The 18,852-nt window shown below is 35.7% G+C and overlaps 1 protein-coding gene across 22 annotated transcripts in view; it reads left to right on the forward strand.

Annotated features, from left to right (window-relative positions):
• Cplane1 (ciliogenesis and planar polarity effector complex subunit 1) overlaps nt 1–18,852 on the forward strand; it is a 118,580-nt gene that overhangs the window by 926 nt on the left and 98,802 nt on the right. For 12 of the 22 annotated variants that reach the window (XM_074077586.1, XM_074077584.1, XM_074077590.1 and 9 more), the window contains 11 exons: nt 5,118–5,211; nt 6,767–6,899; nt 7,010–7,129; nt 7,515–7,747; nt 9,013–9,119; nt 11,121–11,277; nt 13,053–13,156; nt 14,561–14,743; nt 17,172–17,421; nt 17,599–17,754; nt 17,917–18,668. In XM_074077586.1, coding sequence (XP_073933687.1) covers nt 5,131–5,211; nt 6,767–6,899; nt 7,010–7,129; nt 7,515–7,747; nt 9,013–9,119; nt 11,121–11,277; nt 13,053–13,156; nt 14,561–14,743; nt 17,172–17,421; nt 17,599–17,754; nt 17,917–18,668 — 2,276 coding nt within the window. In that variant the 5' untranslated portion in view covers nt 5,118–5,130. Of the gene's footprint in view, nt 1–906; nt 1,001–5,082; nt 5,212–5,257; nt 6,002–6,053; nt 6,210–6,766; nt 6,900–7,009; nt 7,130–7,514; nt 7,748–9,012; nt 9,120–11,120; nt 11,278–13,052; nt 13,157–14,560; nt 14,744–17,171; nt 17,422–17,598; nt 17,755–17,916; nt 18,669–18,852 lie in introns of those variants that run through there. The other 10 variants (XM_074077587.1, XM_074077596.1, XM_074077593.1 and 7 more) reach the window with 10 other exon arrangements.

Raw genomic sequence — 18,852 nt, forward strand, 5'->3', positions numbered from 1 at the left:
GTCAAGAACTTACTACTTAAGTATCTACTGTGCCTCTCATATCTTGGAGAGAAATAACCAGAATATAACTGTAAAAGAATTATTGCACACCAAAATTGACATTAATTCAATTGGCATTAGCTTGTAGATAAGTCTGTTAGTCACTGGTGGAACCTAATGATTCATATTGAGTCAGGTTCAGTTTTCTCTAATTGTCTTTTTTAATAATTTCACATTTACAAAAATGTTGCAAGAAAAATGTTACTTTCCACCTACATCTTTACCTAGATTAACTAGTTTGTTTTGCCCATACTTTGTCCTTCTGTTTATACGTGTGTATGCATACACTACTGAGGAACTATCAAGTTTTTTTTTTTGAAGCCAGAGCATTGCACATGCGGGCAAGTGGTGCTCTAGTACTGAGCTACAGTCCCCCACCCCCACCCTAGAAACTATTAACTTTTTTTTGTGGTGGTACTGGGATTTGAATCAGGGCCTCATGCATGCTAGGTAGGCATTCTACCACTTGAGTCATTCCACCAGCCCAGGAACTGTTAACCTTTTAGAAATATTTTTTCCTAAATTATTCGGCAGTAGGTTGCATATGTCATGCATTTATGTATTCCCTCTTATACTCAGTACAGTATGTATTTCCTAAGATCAATGATATTCTTTTACATGAGTAATTATCAAATCCAGGGAATTTGGCATTGACACATTAGTTTTATTTATGCTATAGTTTGTAGTTTATCAATTGTGATAATTTTATTTTTATTTATATTTTTTAAGACAAGGTCTTCCTTTGTGTCCCAGGCTGGCCTCCCAGTTCTCCTTCCTCCACTTCCTGAATACTGGGATTATATGCATGTCCTACCACACTTGGCTTGCAGTAATGTTCTTCATAGCAAGTTTTCTTTTTTGGTACAGGATACAAGGCATTTACTTGCCTTGTATAGTCAGCCATCTTTAATTTGGAACAACCTCTGAGGCTTTGTTTCTCATGACACTGACTTTTAAGGAGGTAATAGCCCTTTGTTTGATAATGTTTTCCTCAAATTGAGTTTATTTCTTCATGAACTGTCTGTATTTTTGGACTGATATCTATATAAGTAATGTTATGTCCTTTCCAAAAATCACATTCAGAAGGCTGTGATGTCTGCCTTTTAGGCTGTTTTCTCTTCTCACTATATTGCTAGGGTCTTTTTTTTTTTCAAATTATTAAGTGATTTGTAGGGAGATACTTGTAGACTTTGTAAATATCCTGTTCCTTCATCTCATTTCTCCCTTTTTCTCTGCTTGATGTAGCACCCATTGATGATTTTTGCTGGATTCAGTTTATGGTTGCAAAATAGTAACTTTCCATATCTACCACTATGTTCTTTATTTAATAGGCTGTAATATATTGTTTATTTATTTTGATAAATTGTCTCAGATTTGGCCCTTGAAGTTGTCCCTTTTTCTTTCCTCTTTTTTTTTTTTTTTTTCCTTTTGTGGTGGTATGGGGTTTGAACTCAGGAACTTGTGCTTGCTTGGCAGTCACTCTACCATTTGAGCTACAACCCCAACCTGGTCTGAACTTTTGTCCAGGGGCCAGCCTTGGACTCTGATTACCTTCCATCTCAGCTTTCCTGCATAACTGTAATTACAAGCATACACCACCATTTCTTTCTAACATGCCCCTATCATGTGTTCACTTCCTTAATTTAGAACAAAATGTTCCAGGTTCATTTGGTTCCTTCCCTAGATAGCCTTGAATTCAGTTACTTTTTAAAGGAGCTCTTGTTCCTCTTAGGAATAGTAATTGAAAACCAAGATTCAGGTGTTAGGTATGACTATTGATGTTGAGTGTCATTACCTCTAGGCTCTTTCAGTGTGCAGAGTAGCTAGGGCTTGTGAATTTTTATACTAATCTCCACTTCTAATTCAGCCCCATCAGGGCTCTTCCTAACATTTCTCTATCCTAAAACTGTGCCCTTCCAGAGTGAAGAATGTTAGCTCCCATTAACTTTAGTCTATGCACTCATCTACTCAGTCCTGCAATGTATTTAGTTATAAGTAACATTCCCCGCCCCCCCCTTGTTTTTTTGGCAGTACTGGGGTTCGAACTCAGGATTTTGAGCTTGCAAGGCAGGTGCTCTACTGCTTTAACCACACCTCCAGTACCTCACCTCCCTTTAAAAATTGCCATTTATGCTGTAATTCTAGGGTGGTGGTTTGAGCTCAGCCAGGGCAAATAGTTCGAGACCCTATCTTGAAAATTCCCAACTCAAAAAAGGGCTGGCGGAGTGGTTCAAGTGGTAGTGCTCTTGCCTAGCAAGTGGGAGGCCCTGAATTCAAACTCCAGTACTGCCAAAAAACATTGCCATTTATTTGTTGAAGAAACTATATTATTCTGTAGAATTTCTTCTTAGTTTGGTTGGTTACATTCTTCTGGTGTGTTTAAAATGTCCTTTCATTGTCTTTATTTCCTATAAAGTGATTAGATTTAGATCAGGAATGTTTAATTTCTTTTATCTTTATAAGAATATTTTATAGGTGGTTCAATGTATTTCCTATCTATATGCCATCATATCAAGAGGAATCTAATTTCTCTTTGTCTCACCGTTAGCAATTTTAAGATTAATCAGTGGGTTTAGGGCATGTCAATGCATTTGTTATAAAGTTCCCAGCCCGTCTATTTTGACCTAATCATTTTTGTAACCCCTGACACTTTTGACTGGGTCTGTAATTTCATTAGTTGCTGCAGATGATGCTTTTCTAATGCTGGCATTCCTTTTTCATTTGGTTAACTCTTTAAAATAATTTATATGTAATTAAAAAAAAATTATATTTTGGAGGTTAGGGATTGAACCCAAGGGTTCATATATGCTAGGTAAGCACACCACCACTGAGTCCAGCCCCAGCCCTGTAATTTTTATATTTAAATTCTATATTTATATGCATAATGTCTAAGAGAGTAGTCATCCAGACTCAGGATTCTGAACAATTAAAAACATAATGCTATAGCTCAGCAGTATAGCATGTCCTTAGCATACATAAGGATTTGTTCTCCAGCACCACCAAAAAGAAAAGAAAGAAAGAAAATACATAATGTTATGCATAAAATATGAGAATAGTTAGCATCTTAATAGATTTTTGGGTGCTATACTTGAATAGCTTTTTTTTTCAGTACTGAGGTTAAAACCAGGGCCTCACATATGTTAGACAAATGCTATACTACTGAGCTACACCCCATCCCAGTAGTTTCCTTTTTTAACCTTATATTATTAAAAAAAGATTCAGCTTTTTTCTTGTTAAAGATAGGATTAATAATGCCAAGTAAATTCTTTGGATTTTGTAGACCAAATAGAATTAGGAAGCTAGAACTTTAAAAAAAAATGATATGATTGAATACAGTTCAGGCCAGTAACCAAATGCCATCACTGTTCAAGATTTCTTTTTTTTTTTTGACGGTGCTGGTTTTTGAACTCAGGGCCTCATGTTTGCTAGGCAGGATCTCTGCCACTTGAACCATACCTCCAACCCCAAGATTTCAATTTTTATTAACATGAATTAGTCTCAAACTTACAGAAAATTAGATATTGCAAATGTAGTACAAAGAACTTTTGTCATGAATTTTTTGAGTAAGTGACAGACTGATGTTCCTTATCCCTGAATATTTTAGTGTGATTGTCTATAAACAAGGGCATTCTTCTTCCTGACTGCAGGATGACTAGTAAAATGAGAAAACTAACATAAATCAATCTCTTCCTGTTCATGATTTTCCAGTTGTCACATACTGCCTTTTTATAACATAATAGTAAAGTTTATAATTACTCATTGCATTTAGTTGTCTGGTCTAATATTTAAGGACCAATTCCCCAGTCTCTTCTTGCCTTTTTAAAATTTATTTTTATTTTTTAATTATCATGTTATTGTTTTACTGGGGGTACATTGCAACATTTATCAAAGTTCTTACACTGTATCATGGTTAAATTCACCCCCTCCATCATTCTTTTATTACCCCTCCTCTCATTTCTGGAATTGTTTCAGCAGGTCTCATTTTTCAATTTTCCTACGTGAGAACATAATATACACCTTTTTTTTTTTTTTCCTACTGGGATTGGGGTTTGAACTCAGGGCTTTATACTTGTAGTCACTCTACCGCTTGAGCCACACCTCCTGTCCATTTTGCTCTGTTTATTTTAGAGATGGGGGGGTCTCACAAGCTATTTGCCTGGGCTGGCATCTGGCAAAATTCCCTTTCATTAATGACTTTTGTGTCCTCTCCATGCTTCACCTCCAGCACACCATGCTGAATTGTCCCCACTACATGATCATCCTCCCAAAGGTCCTCTAATATGGGCCATTTCCCAGACTATGCTCCTCTCACCCTTCCTGGGCTGTTCCACATGCCCACTATGGCCCCCACCTGAGTATCCTCTTTACTCTGCTTGGGCTGTAACAACAACTAGCCCTCACACCCAGTGTAGGGCCTTGCCAGAAATCTCTTGCTTCATGCTATTTCAGGGTTTCAGGGCAGTGAGACTGGTTACATGGTGATTGGGGCTTTATGAGTGGTTATTCCACGGAGAAAGGTAGAAAGACAACTGTATTGTCTTTCATGATTTAGTTTTGGAAAATGCATAGCATTACTTCTGTTGTACTCTCTTGGTTAAAATAGTCCCAAAATCTGGCCCAAAATCAAGGGAGGACTCAGAGACCGTAAGATGTTGCCATCTTTGCAAAACACAATCTGCCACACTGAGAAACGACTCACATAGAAACTTGATCAAGGGGGGTGATGGGGGAGGTGGCACAAACTATATATACACATGTAAGTAAATGTAAAAACAATAAAAGGAGAAAAGAAAAAGAAACTTGATCAAAATTCTTCCTAGTTTGTGTTTATCTTCATTGTCCAAGAAGTAACTTGTAAAGAAAGCAAATACATTTTGCCTGAGGATGTGAGAGTGTAAGATAATGAATGCATTGTCAACTTCTTACCTTCAAAAGAGTTAGCTGGAGCTATTGAAAGTCATTATCAAAAACTTCATGGAAATTCTAAATTAAGATGTTCTGTAAATGGTATGAGCTATTTATTATTACTGCTATTGTTTACAGCATCTTGTAACTAGATTTGCTTAATTGGTCTTCAGTATCTTAAAAAGCATGGAGATAAGATTAGAAATCTTGACATCAACAAGTATCAAGCAGAAAAAACCCTGGCCAAGAGTTTCCTGGTTAGGACAGGTGAGTTTTTCTTTATTCATACTAGTTTATACATGCTAAATATGTGTTTTTCCTATATAAGAATGTTTTATATACTAAAGAATAAAACATCTTCAGAGAGATCACTTGACTCCTGAACAGAGTTTTGGTGTATTTTGTTTTAATTATAATGAAGTAACTTCTCCAGAAAGTTAAGTGGTCTAAAAGAGAGTAGGTTTTTTTTTGGTGATACTAGAGTTTGAACTCAGGGTCTCGCACTTGGTAGGCTGGTGCTCTACCAAAATTTCTGTTCTTCATATTATGTCTAAGTATGTTATGATGGTTTATATCAAAGGGAATTTTAATCTCCATATCAAAAGGGAACGCTTAATCTCTTAAACAATTTCTACTGGAAGTCAGTGGAATGTTTCCACCTGTTGTGATTTTCATGAGTGTGTTATAAAGTATCCTCAGACTATGACAGAGGAGACACAAATAATTCAGGAATGCCATTCAAAAATATTTGGGATGGATTCCTCACCTTAGAGAAAGTGGGTAAACCTATGAAATCCTCTTAGAATTTATAATGATTATTGAGGTAAATGAAGTTATTACATCACTAACTTCCCTGGAACAGAAGTTCTCAAACTTTTACATGCCTCAGAATCATCTGTACAGGTTTGTTAAAACACATTGCTGAGCCACACAGCCAAAGTTTCCAACTCTGCAGGTGTGGGCAGGGTTGGGTGATTTGCATTTCTAATATGTTCCCAGGTACAACTGTTAGTGCTGCTGCTGCTGGCTTTTCTGCTCCTGAACATATGAAAACAAGGTTCATTTAAAACTTGTCTCCTTTTTCTAGACCAAAAATCATCAGAATCAAGGGTTTATGAATTTGAGAAGCCATATCCATTTTAAGTAAATAATGTAAAAATTTGTCCATGTTCACATCAACAAGTGATTAAACAGCAAATAACCAAGTTTTGGCTAGCTGAATTGGAAGACAATCTTAAGATGTTAAACTTCAAAGAAATTTAAATGTAATTATTAGGCCAATTTACCTAGTAATTCTTAGGAGTTTTTTTCCCCCCTCCCCCTTGGTACTGGGGTTTGAACCCTGGGCCTTCACATTGAGCCACTCCACCAGCCCTATTTTTGTGAAGGGTTTTCAAGATAGGGTCTCATGAACTATGTGCCTGGGCTGGCTTCAAATCACAATCCTCCTGATCTCTGCCTCCTGAGTAGCTAGGATTACATAATCCTCTTGATCTCTGCCTCCTGAGTAATGAGAATTACAGGTGTGAGCCACTGACACCCAGCCTAAGGAAGTATTTTATTATTTATTTATTTTCATGATGTTAGGGATAGAGCCCAGGGCCTTAAATATGCTGGGCAAGCACTATACCACTGAGCTACACCTCCAGCCCAAGAGGTATTTTAAAGTAGAATGAAAAATCTTTGTGGTCCAAGTTTTAATCTTTGTTACTTTGTTTTAAAAAAGTGTTACTTTGTGTTCCTTTCTAGGATAGTTTATGTAGATAAGAGGTTGTATTAATTTCTGGAATCACTTAAGCCCTTCGCATATTTTGTCTCTTAGGAAAATGAAGCTGTTTTTCTTTTGGGTGATAAATTTATAAATGAAATTAATCTGGTATCAGGAAGAACAAAGAAGATTTCTAGTCTACAGCCTTTGTTGAAGGATGTTTTTGTTCTGACAACGTCCAGTAATGGTTAAGTAGTACTGATATTTTCAAAAAGGCTATAGATTGACATGCTTTTGAATATTTTAAGGTGGTAAGAGAAATAACTGGGTTATGAATTGCATTTCATTTTTGAACAGATGCCTGGCTGGCTGGGGTACTCACTACAGGGGAGCTTTTCCTTTGGAACAAAGATCAAGATTGCTTGAAAACTATACAAGTAACTGAAAAGCCTAAAGAAATGATTAAAGCTACAGTAGGTGGGAATTTTTGTTTACATTGGTTTAACTGGGAAAAATAGAAGGAAAAGAGGATGAAATATTCTCCTTTAACTATTTTGAAAATATGTCTTTGTATATATGCAGATGTATATCTGAATATGTATTTCTGTATATATTTACATTTTAAATTTTTTGGTGGTGTATCTGTGATACCTAGATTCAACAAGAAGGAAAGTCTGGAATTACTGTAATAACAATGGCTTTCTAATGTTATTATTTGTACTTTTATTGTTAGTGCCTTAGTTTTGTCATCCTGAATGGTAACATAATTTGGGTTTCTTATTGCAAAAATAGTTAATATGTGCTTTCTTCAGAAAATTCAGACATCAGAGGTTTAATTCGTTTTGTTTTGTTTTTTAATTAGCAAGCTCTTCAAGACTATACATGTCTGTATCTGAAAATGGGAAAAGAGTCCTGTTGATAACACTTTCTGGATGCATATTTCTCTGGGAGTATTTGGAGTCAAAGAATAACTTCTTTTCAAAAAGCCTTTCATTGGTGGGTCAGTGGTCCCAGATCATACCTGAAGAAGCAGTTCTTTTGCCTTCCATTGAAGATAAAGAAGCTGTAGTGAATGCGGTTTTTATTAAAAATGAGGTAAAATCTAAATGAGAGAGGATGTGGCAGAAGATGATATCTCGGGCTTTAAGAACTAACCCTGTCTTGGAAGCTGTCTGTATAGCTGAGGGTAGAAGGGCATAATTATATTGTGTCACTGTTAACTGTCATAATAATTATTTTAGGGTTAATGATATTTTTCCGTTTCTTGGATCACATGTAAAAAATGTTAATTAAAAGTGTTTTGAAATTAGAACCTCCTTTTCCCTAGCAAAAACAGCTTGTTGCTGGCAGAGTGGTTTAAGTGGTAGAGTGCTTGCCTAGCAAGTGTGAGGCCCTGAGTTCAAACCCCAGGACGATCAAAACTGAATGAATGAATGAATGAGTGAATGAACGAACAAGTAAACAGAACAAATGTTTTGTAATATACTAAGCAAGAACTGGTAATTATTAAATAAATCATTTAATTCCCAGGAAATAGTAGATTTATGAACTAAAAATGTTTAAAATAACTGGTATTCTGTATGAACCAATATCTACTACCTAATCTACTTTTGTTAGAAATTGCATTTTGAAGTTTTATTGCTCTGTGCATTGGGGTGGTGCTCTAATATGAACAGTATAAAAGTATGAAAGATACATAGCTCCAGTATAGCCACAATAAATGGTAGGATTTTGCTTTTTTAAGTTTTGTTCTTGTTGAGACATAATATTTGTACACCTTTATGGGGTACATTATGGTAATTCAATAAACATTTCCATCTCTTCAATCATTAATGATTTTTTGTGTTTGTAATTTCATACTCTTCTAGTCATTTTGAAATATAGATGATTTCAATCAGTTGTTACTGAGCTGTTCTACAGAAAAATGAGAACTCCTCTGACTGTGTTTGAATGCCCCTTATTGAACTTCTGAAGAACATAAACTGTAGTCTGAGGGGTTTTGGGTACAGTACTGTGGGAGGGCACAGCTTAGTCTGCTCCAAGTACCAGGAAAACAATCTGCAACCTGATTTTCCATTTGGGACTGCCTGCGACTCAGAAAAAAAATCAGTCTTTATGGTAATACTGGGGTTTGAACTCAAAGTCTCACCCTTGCCAGTCTTGCTAGGCAGGCTCTCTACCACTTGAGCCACTCCACCTCACTTAGTCTTTAGCATAATATTAAAAATAAAAATTCAAGCAAGGTCCCAATATTTTTCATTTATTTTTATTTATGATGAGAAACATATTTGTATGTTTTTGTATCTTGATTTATTTTTAAATTAATTTTGTACTTAAATATATATTAAATTTGTCTACAGTTATTTGGAGACTGCTGCTTGTGTTCGTTTACTTTTTATTCTGGGGAATGCCTGAAGTTAGCATTTTTAGCAATTTGGTGGCATGAGAATGTATTTACACCTATAAGGTAAGGGAAATGTTTCCTTTTTACTTATTTTCTATTCCTTTTAAAACATTATCAAGCCTGGCATGGTAGTATATGCCTGTAATTCCAGTATTCAGGGGCAAGAGGATAGAAAGTTAAGTTCAGCCTAGACTACATACTGGTTTTGAGACTAGCCTGGGCTATAGCAAACTGTTTTAAAACTAAAAATTATTGTCTTTTGACTTGTATGTACTTTACAGTTTTTAAATCTGAATTTCAATTTTGGAGGCTCCATAGATCCTTTCTTTCTACCTTTATTTCTAAATGTTTAATCTAGAAAGTTTTTCTTGTTTTTGTTTTATTTCCAAGAACAGAAATAAAACAAAACCAATTCTTGGAAGTGAGAACGTGTAAAAGTTAAGACAGGCTGTGGTTTTGCTTGTAACTACTTTGGAAAATTAATTAAAATTTTCAAAGGGCATAACTGTTTGAATTTACCAGTATACATTTAAATTTTTTTTTTTTTTTGGTGGTACTGGGGTTTGAACTCAGGGCCTTAGTGCTAGCTAGATAGGTGCTCTACCACTTGAGCCACTCTGCCAGCCCCATTTTAAATGTTGAAGTACTTTTTATTTCTTTTTTTTGTAGCTGAACTAGAGTTTGAACTCAGGGCTTTACACTTGCTAGGCAGACATTCTATCACTTGAGCCACTCCACCAGCCCCTGAAGTGCTTTCTATATTAAAGTAATTTTGTTTATTCTAAAAAGCTCAGTAAAATAGGAATAATATGTTAAAAGCATATAATGCCTAAGATTTAGTAAAACGATGTGATTTTAAAGAGTTTTTTTATGCTAGTAGTACTTTATTAAGATAATTTACATAAGGTAGAATAAAAAAATATTTTTTCTTGCTTTTGGAGACAGGGTATTGTTATATAGCCCAGGTTAAACTCTCAGTCCTCCTACCTCAGCCACTTGTGTGAAAATGAACAAATCTTAAATGTGCATGTAGGAAGAATTTTATAAATATATATATGCCTATGTGTAATTATCACTCAGATCAAATGTAGAAAATTGGCACCACCCAAAGAATTTCCTCTTTTCTATATTTAAGATTTTTTTTATTACTGTATATTAACTGTACAAAATAACGGGATTCTTTCTTTCTTTATTTTTTGCAGTGCTAGAGGTTGAACCCAGGACCTTGCCTATACTAGGCAAATACTCTACCACTGAACTATATCCCAAGCCCACAAAATAATGTGCTTCATTATGACATTTTCATATAGATATATAATGTACTTTGATCATATTCTTCTCCCTATTATCCTCACTTATCCCCTTTCTCTACTTTTTTTTGGTGGGGGGCAATACTGGCATGAACACAAAGCTTCATGCTTTTGAAGCAGGCACTCTACCACTAGAATCACACCTCCAGAAAAGAACTTTATGAGGATGAAATTTACTTATGGTAAAATCCACCCCCACTTTTTTGGGGGGTAGTTCTGGGGTATCTCCAGGACCTTGTGCTTGTTAGGCAGCTTACCACTTGAGTCATGCCTCCAGCCCTCTACTTTTTTACGTCCTGTAAAAATGTTTGCTATCATGCAAAAATATTTGTATCTAAATATTTAGTTGAAGCAAATGTATTTGAGATTGACCGTGGAACATGGCTCTACTAATAAAACTCTGATATTGAGCTAGATTGACTGATAGCTTCTCTTTTGTGAGCTGGATGAACTTTTAAAAGGTCTCTAAAAGGCCCATAATTGTATGTACATTTGTAGGAATTTAGGTTAATCTATAATTTTTTTTTGTAATGAACTGTATATTAACTTCAAAATTACTATATGAGTTGAGCACGGTGGCTCATGCCTGTAGTCCCAGATACTTAGGAGGTTGAGGCAGGGCAGTTGCTTGAACCCAGGAGTTCAAGGCCAGCTTGGACAAAATAACAAGACCTCATCTTAAAAAAAAGCAAAAATAGATCAGTAAATAAAATCACAGTACTTCCTGTTTTTAAATATTTCATTACTTTCTTAGGTTATTGCCATTTCATGTTCACTGGTCACAACAGGACTGTCTTCTGTGTAGTCTAATTCCCAAATGTGAATCAGTAAAGTCAAGAGGAGCTCTGATTTCTGCCTTTTCAAGAGATGGTCTTACCCTGGCAGTAACTCTTAATCAGAAAGACCCAAAGGTCAGTAAATATAATCTATCTTGGAAAGTAATCTTTGAAAGGAGTTGACTACAGTTTTGAGATTTGTTTTCCTTGAAGATAGGTTTTATTATTTTGTTTTATTTTGGGTGGTACTAGGTTTTGAACTCAGGGCCTTGTGTTTGCTAGGTAGGCACCTTTTTTTGTGTGTGTGTGAGTATGGTATAGGGCCTATACCTTAAGCCACTCTGTCAGCCCTGTTTTTTTTGTGTTGGGTATTTTTGAGATAGGTCTCGCAAACTATTTGCCCAGGCTGTGCACTATTTGTTTGAGCTGGCTTTGAACCATGATCCTCCTGATATCTGCCCCCTGAGTAGCTGGGATTACAGTCATGAGCCACTAGCACACAGATTTAGGCAGGGACCTTTTGAATATGTTTTTTTCCTTAATACTGTTTTATGTTCTTTAAATTGGTGTTCAGTCCATTGTGAATTGCTAATTATTTCAGTTAGCTGTCATAATTTTTAAAAGTTGATCTTTAGAAATGAAAAGAGGAAGCCAGGGTGGAGGACGGGCCTGTAATCCTAGCACTTGGGAGGCTGAACCAGGAGGGTCAGGAGTTGGAGATCAGCTGGGCTACATAGTTGGACCTTGTCTGAATTTTAAAAAAGTGAAAAGAGGATAAAGGAAAAGGAGGAAGGAAGAGGCAGGTGCAGTGGCACATGTGTATTATTCTAGCTAGCCAGGAAGCAGAGGCAGGTGGATTGCAAGTTTGAGACCAGGCAATTTAGTGAGAAGCATGTGTCAAAAACAAGAGAGAGAGAGAGAGGAGAAGAGAGAGAGAGAGAGAGAGAGAGAGAGGAGAGGAGAGAGAGAGAGAGAGGAGAAGAGAGGGAGAGAAAGGAGAGAGAGAGAGAGAGAGAAGAGAAGAGAAGAGAAGAGAAAAAGACAAAGAGGCCCGCGACCTGTGTAGGTATGCAGCGGCAGGGAATGAGAAATAAGACACACACAGACATACAGACATAAAACAGAAAAGCTGGGGACAGGAGGGCTGCATGTTCCTGGTGGGAAACATGAGCGCCTACCTGAGCCAGAGTGTTTATTTTATAGGTGAGTACAAGGAAAAAACTCAGGTAAAAATCAAGCTTTAACAATTCTTGATGCAAGGTAAAAGGAATGAGGTTTGGTGGGCTGATTTTCCTAAGGCTAATGAAGCTTAATTATAGCACATCAGTTCTGGAATCATCAAGACAGGACACCTTATCTAAGGTATTGATTAATTTGGCATCAGGGAGTCTCCTAAGAGTTCTGGTACTTTATCTAGTTTTGCATCAGGGGACTGGTATGCGGACACAGCAGGTTGTAGTCTTCAAGGAGATGGGAGAACAAAGGTCAAGACACCAGATACTGGGGAAATTATGGTAGAAGAGGCTGTGCAAATTTCTACATGGAGAGGCTGTGCAAACTCCATTTTTCCCCAGCCCAGGGTTCATGCCTTGTCTCTAACAGAAGCAGTAACTGATGTTCTTAAAGTGGAGTAGAGACGAGCAGAGGGCTCTCAGGTGTCAATATTGTCTGACCAGTTGGGAAAGTCCCCCTAGGTAGTTCAGTAATATAATAATGGATCTTGGGGCTGGTGGAGTAGCTTACATGGTAGAGTGCCTGTCTAGCAAGTGTGAAGTCCTGAGTTCAAACCCCAGTGCTGCCAACAACAACAACAACAACAAAACAGAACTCTAGGTCTTCAGAGTTGCAAGTCATGATTATAGTAAGTTAATTTTAATGGTTTTCTGTTTTTTTTTTTTTTCCCCTTCCAGGCAACTCGGGTACTATTTATAAACACAGTGAATTTTGTTACTCTGTGCGGCAGCCTTAAAGGATGTAGTAATAAGAATCCTGTGGTTCCAGCTACACTCATTAGGTATGAACTCATGTACTAAGTAGTGCTTTTATTTCTTTTCCAATTGCTTGAGAAGTTTAAGGCTCAAATCATTCCATAAGTTTCATTTAGATGAGAGTACAATTCACCTTCAGCATCTGTGCTTGATAAATTCTAAAAGATACTCTATATATGGAAAGCCTTAAATACTTTAAAGAAGTGTTTGGTGGGATAGAAAACATACAATCATATTCTCTTTTCTCTCTCTCTCTCTCTCTCTCTCTCTCTCTCTCTATATATATATATATATATATATATTTTTTTTTTTTTTTTTTTTTTTTTTTTTTTCATAAGGCAGGTTCTCCCTATGTAGCCCAGATTTACCTTGAGCTTCAGATCTCCTCCTGTCTTAGCCGCCTGAGCACTCGGATTATAGCAGTGTGTTACCATGCTGGGTTCTCTTTCATTGTTTTTATGTATTCTTAGGAGGTGTGTAATCATGAGTTGATAGAGCAATAATTGGAGAAGCTGAAATGAAAAGGCCTGAACAGGGAAAACCATTGTTCACTCAGGGAGTCTGGTATTACTAGCCTCTTAAACATTTGGCATCCTCTTTATATGAGTCAATAGGAGCACTGGTGGTGATTTTGGCTGATGTACAAGCTACCAACAGGACCTCTGCATGACTGAGTACGAAGATTTCCTCTTGAGCTCCTCATTGCTTTTCTGTGCTGCTTTTGGAATTTCCAGTGTTTTTAGGCCACTCAGCCTTTCCTCTTCATTTTCTCTTCCTCCTCAACAGTTCCTATTCAAAATTTCCACTAATCTCATTTCAGCAGTCTGATTTGTCATGTCCATTAGTTTCTTGAGGGAGGAGCTTCTTTTTTATTCTCATGAAACCTTTATGTTAGTAGGCAGTTAAGAAATAGTAACAGTGAAAAAAAAAATAGTAACAGTGACAGTTTTGGGAAGAAGCAGTCTTCCCTAGCAAGCTTCAGAGGGTGCAGGCATGGCCTTGAAATCTGTCATTCAGTCTTGGTTGTGGACTCCAGAATGATTATAAAATACATTCTGATTAAAATGTGACTAAACAGCTCAACTTTAGGGAATAGGTGAATTTCTTAATTGCTTACAGATCTAAATAAATTTCTAATTGAAATACTGTCAGAGTAGATGTCCATAAGTAAGCTCCTTTTCTTTAGGAATTAAAATTCATGCAGTGTGTTTCAGTTGCTTACTATCCCTTCTTTTTTATTACTGCATACTAATTATATAGACTAATGGATTTCATTTTGACAACTTCATTCCTGTGTTTACATACTTCGTTACTATACATTCTTTTTACCCAAATTTTTTGAAAAGTTTCACTCTTGATGAAACAGCCTATTATAATTGTCAAAGAAATTGTAGCGAGTTCTTTCTAAACATGTCTTTTGCTCTTTCTAGGTCCTATTGGGTAGGTGACATCAGCTGGACACATAATAGTCTTTTTCTGGCTTGTGTGTTAAAACGTGGCTCCCTGCTTTTATTGACTTGCCTAGGGGAATTGCTAACATTAGTCACGTGTGGTTGCTCTATAGAATTTGGGCCAGCAGAATTTATACCTCTTCATCCACTAATAACATACAGGTGAGACATACATTTGACCTGCTTTAATTTGTTTGCAAAAGTTGTTCTCTTTTGGGATTACTTTTACTATGTATTTTTTTTAAAAAGTGTTTTCATCTGTCAAATTATTGTTTTTCTTTCTTTGAGTCTGTCATCTCAATTTCTGTTTCTTATTTATAGTTTTCTTCTATTTCTTTTTTGTTGCTTAACCCTAGTGAAAATTTGACATTATGGTTATGTAAGTATAAGTTATTAATATTTAATATAAATTTTATTTAATTCAATTAAATATTCAGTAGTGCTAAAAAATATATCTTCTTTGATGTAAGAGATAAAGATGTATGATACGGCATTTATTGTTAGAATAGCACTTAGATAAATTAATAATTCAAAATTAAGTTGGCACGTGGACTTACCATTTTTTTTCTAAAAGGGCACAGTTCTAAAGTAATTGCTTGGTAATTTTTTTTTTTTCCTTCTTTCGTGAACTAGAGTTTGAACTCAGGGCTTCCTGCTTGCAAAATTAGTGCTCTACCACTTGAGCTAGACCTCTGGTCCATTTTACTGTGGATATATATATATATATATTTTTTTTCAATATTAGGGTTTGAACTCAGGGCCTCATGCTTGCTAGACTGGTGTCTAGCAAGAGTGACCACTTGAGTCACTCTGCCAGCCCATGCTCTGTGGATATTTTTTGAAAATAGGATAGGGTCTCATGAACTATTTGCCCGGGCTGTAATTTTTTTTTTTTTTTTTTGAGGTACTGAGGCTTGAACTCAGGGCCTTCACCTTGAGCCACTCCGCCAGCCCTTTTTTGTGATGGTAGTTTCGAGATAGAGTCTCGTGAATTATTTGCCCCAGCTGGCTTCAAACCTCGATCCTCTTGATCTCTGTCTCCTGAGTAGCTAGGATTACAGGTATGAGCTGCTGGCACCCAGAAAAAAAGAAAAGTTTTTTTTTTTTTGTGGTACTGGGATTTGAACTTGGGGCCTCAGGCTTGCTGGGCAGGTATTCCACCACTTGAGCCACTTCACCAGCTCCAGATTTTTATTATTGATATTGATAATGTTCTTTGTAGCTAGACATAAATACAGAGCTATATTTAAAACAGAAAAATTGGAAAAGGCCTTTAAAATTAATCAAGTTACAGAAAGGAAACAGAGTTGAGTGTGTCCTTAATTATTGTGTTGTCCTCCAAATTTTAAAAATATTCATGTAGCATTTGTAACAATAGCATTATTAGTTTTTTTAACACTATATATATATAAAACAGTAGCATTATTAATTTCTTTTTCACCAGTATATGATATATACTGTTCAGTATTTTGCTACTTTTACTTAACAGTTTCTCTATTATATCTTTCCTTGTTGGATATTATGTTTAATGATTCCATAGAGTTTTGTGGTGTGTACATTCTATAATTAACCAGTCTCCTGTTTGCCATTTGGTTGATAAAAAAATCTATATTTGAAATCAGATGCAAGTTTATTTTATTTATTTACTTATCTATCTATCTTTTGTGGTACTGCTTGCTAGGCAGGAACTCTACCACTTGAGCCACTCCACCAGTCCACAAGTTTATTTTTGTTTACTCATTTTATTTTTTTTGTAGTCCAGTGCCTTGTATATACTAGATAAGCACTCCACCACTGAACTCACCCCCAGACCCCAAAATCAATATTGGAATAGTTTCCTAACCTGAAAAAAGTTATAACATTTTGATGATTTGTCCCCCTTTACGTTTGTAAAGCCTCAAATTTAATAAATAGTCATATTAAGTAGTCAGAATCAAGTACACCATTATAATAATAAATAAGTGCATTTATATGGAAACTTACTCAAATTTAATTTTAAGCTGATAAAATTTTGTTCACCATTATCCTTTCCAAGTTCCTTCTCAGTTTCTTTTCTTTCTCTTCTTTAAACAATTATACTGATACCTCATACATATATTTAAATATATGGTAAAAAGATAAACTTTTTTTTTTTAATGGAATCATGCACTCTGTTGCTTTAACCACACCTCTTGTCTGTTTTGCTCTGGTTACTTTTTGGAGATGGAGGTCTTTTGCCTAGGCTGGTCTCAAACTGCAATCCTCCAGATCTCTGATTATGTAGCTCTGATTATGGCAGTGGGACACCAGCACCCGGCTTAACTCTCTTAATAAAAATAAACTGCCTTAATTCTTCTCTGACATAGCTTGTATTTGCCATAATCCGGGAAAAAACTTAAAAATATAAACCTACATGCTTTTAATCACTGTTTTATTTTTCTGGCATATATATATTCATGTTATATATATTTAATTTTTTTTGTATATTTTATCTGCTTGCTTTCTCATCATTTTGTAACTTTGTTAGTTTGCTTTTTCTTTGGAGTAATATGATTGCTTCCTTTAAGATCTTTCTCTTACTGATTCTTATATTTTAATGTTTGTTTGCTAGACCACAGCAGTTTACATTTCAAGACTCAAATTATTCTGTAGATTCAGCAGCTTCTGATAGTGACTCTCTGAGACAGAGATTTTCTGTAAAAGCACACTCACGTTTACCCTACCTCATTGTTTCTGATGGATACATGGTCACAACCCTTCGATTTCTTGACAACCTGTCTCCATCAGTGCTCATGAGAGAGCTGCTACTTGATTCAACTCAGAGACTTGAGAAAATGTACCAGAGTGTGATGTCATCTAAGGTATAGTGTTTTTTGGTGCCATTGGTAAAAGTTGCTTTCTTTTTCCTGTCAAGGTTAAAACCATACTGACAGTTAATGTCCTTTAATTCTATAGAGTTGACTTTAGAATTTTTAACTGCTCATAATAGAATACATATAAGGTTTTGTTTTTAGAAATGTTTTATCTTTCCTCTACAGTCAAGAGGCAAAGGGCTGAACCTGCGCTCCCTGGATTCCCTCAGGTCTAGCTTGTTAAAGCACCAAGGAAATGAAACATCAGCTGATTGTACTCTGCCTGGATTCTTGCAGGCAGAAGAAACAATGAAGCTAAATGAAAAAGCAGCAGATTTTCAGGTACTTAATAGCATTGTATTTATTTTGAACAATGGCATATTGACTTTCTTCTAAGAAACACATTTGTTTTTTTCCTTATTAAAGGGAAGAGAAATTAACTCCACAGTGATTCTATGTATAAGGCTTAGTGATATTAACTGTAATTTTTTTTCTCATGTTTAGGATTTTGAAGCAACTAAAGAAGGCAAACAATTTCCAAACAACTCATTTCCTTTTTATAACCAAAAAAGTAATCCACTCTTCAGCATTGTCAGTGAAGGAAGATTGGAATTTGCATCAATGTTTGATACAATACACGCAAAGGATGATATGAAAGAGACAGATGGAACCATTACAGAGGTGCATTCTATCCAGAAAAACCTACTTGCAGCATGGACTATAGGAATTTCAAAAAACGTGACAGAAAAAAATTTAATGTTAAATTACACTGTAGTTTGTATCACTCATTTTTTCCACATTCTTCAATTTATTAAATGTCCTTTCCCCAAACTTGATCTTTTTTTAAGCAAGAGCCCAAAATTTAATGCATGGGTACTTTGTATCTTTCAACTTTTCCACCAGTGTTTATCCATCCACTATTGGGATACAAGATATAAACAAGATGTAGGACATTTGATAAAGCTGACCTCAAATACTATAAAGCTTTTGCTGACTCAGCAACAAAAGGCTCGGTTATTCTCAGAGAAACTTCTAGTCTGTTTTTATTTACTCAGAATGGTAGCTGACAAATTAAATGACATATACAGTCTTCATCCTTCATCAGCCGATGGAAGGAGGACAGCAGATCAAGACTTATTTGTGGTACCTATTTTTCAAATATTCAGAGACAGTGGTTCTCAGGAAAACTGGTCTTTGGACTCATCTTTCAAGATTCATCCTCAAGTGACAAATCTTGTTCAAAAGCCAGATCACAGGTATAATCATTAATTTCATTACTGAAATGTCATTAGATTTTTTTACAAGGTAAAACTCACCATTCTATATTATACTATTCAGTAGCTTTTAGTATATATTTAAGGTTATAGAACTATTAATACTAATTCCAGAAATTTTTTTTTTTTTTTGCAATGATGAGGATTGAAACTAGGGGCTCTTGAG

The sequence above is a fragment of the Castor canadensis genome, chromosome 6 (genome assembly GCF_047511655.1).
Source record: "Castor canadensis chromosome 6, mCasCan1.hap1v2, whole genome shotgun sequence".
NCBI lineage: Eukaryota > Metazoa > Chordata > Mammalia > Rodentia > Castoridae > Castor > Castor canadensis.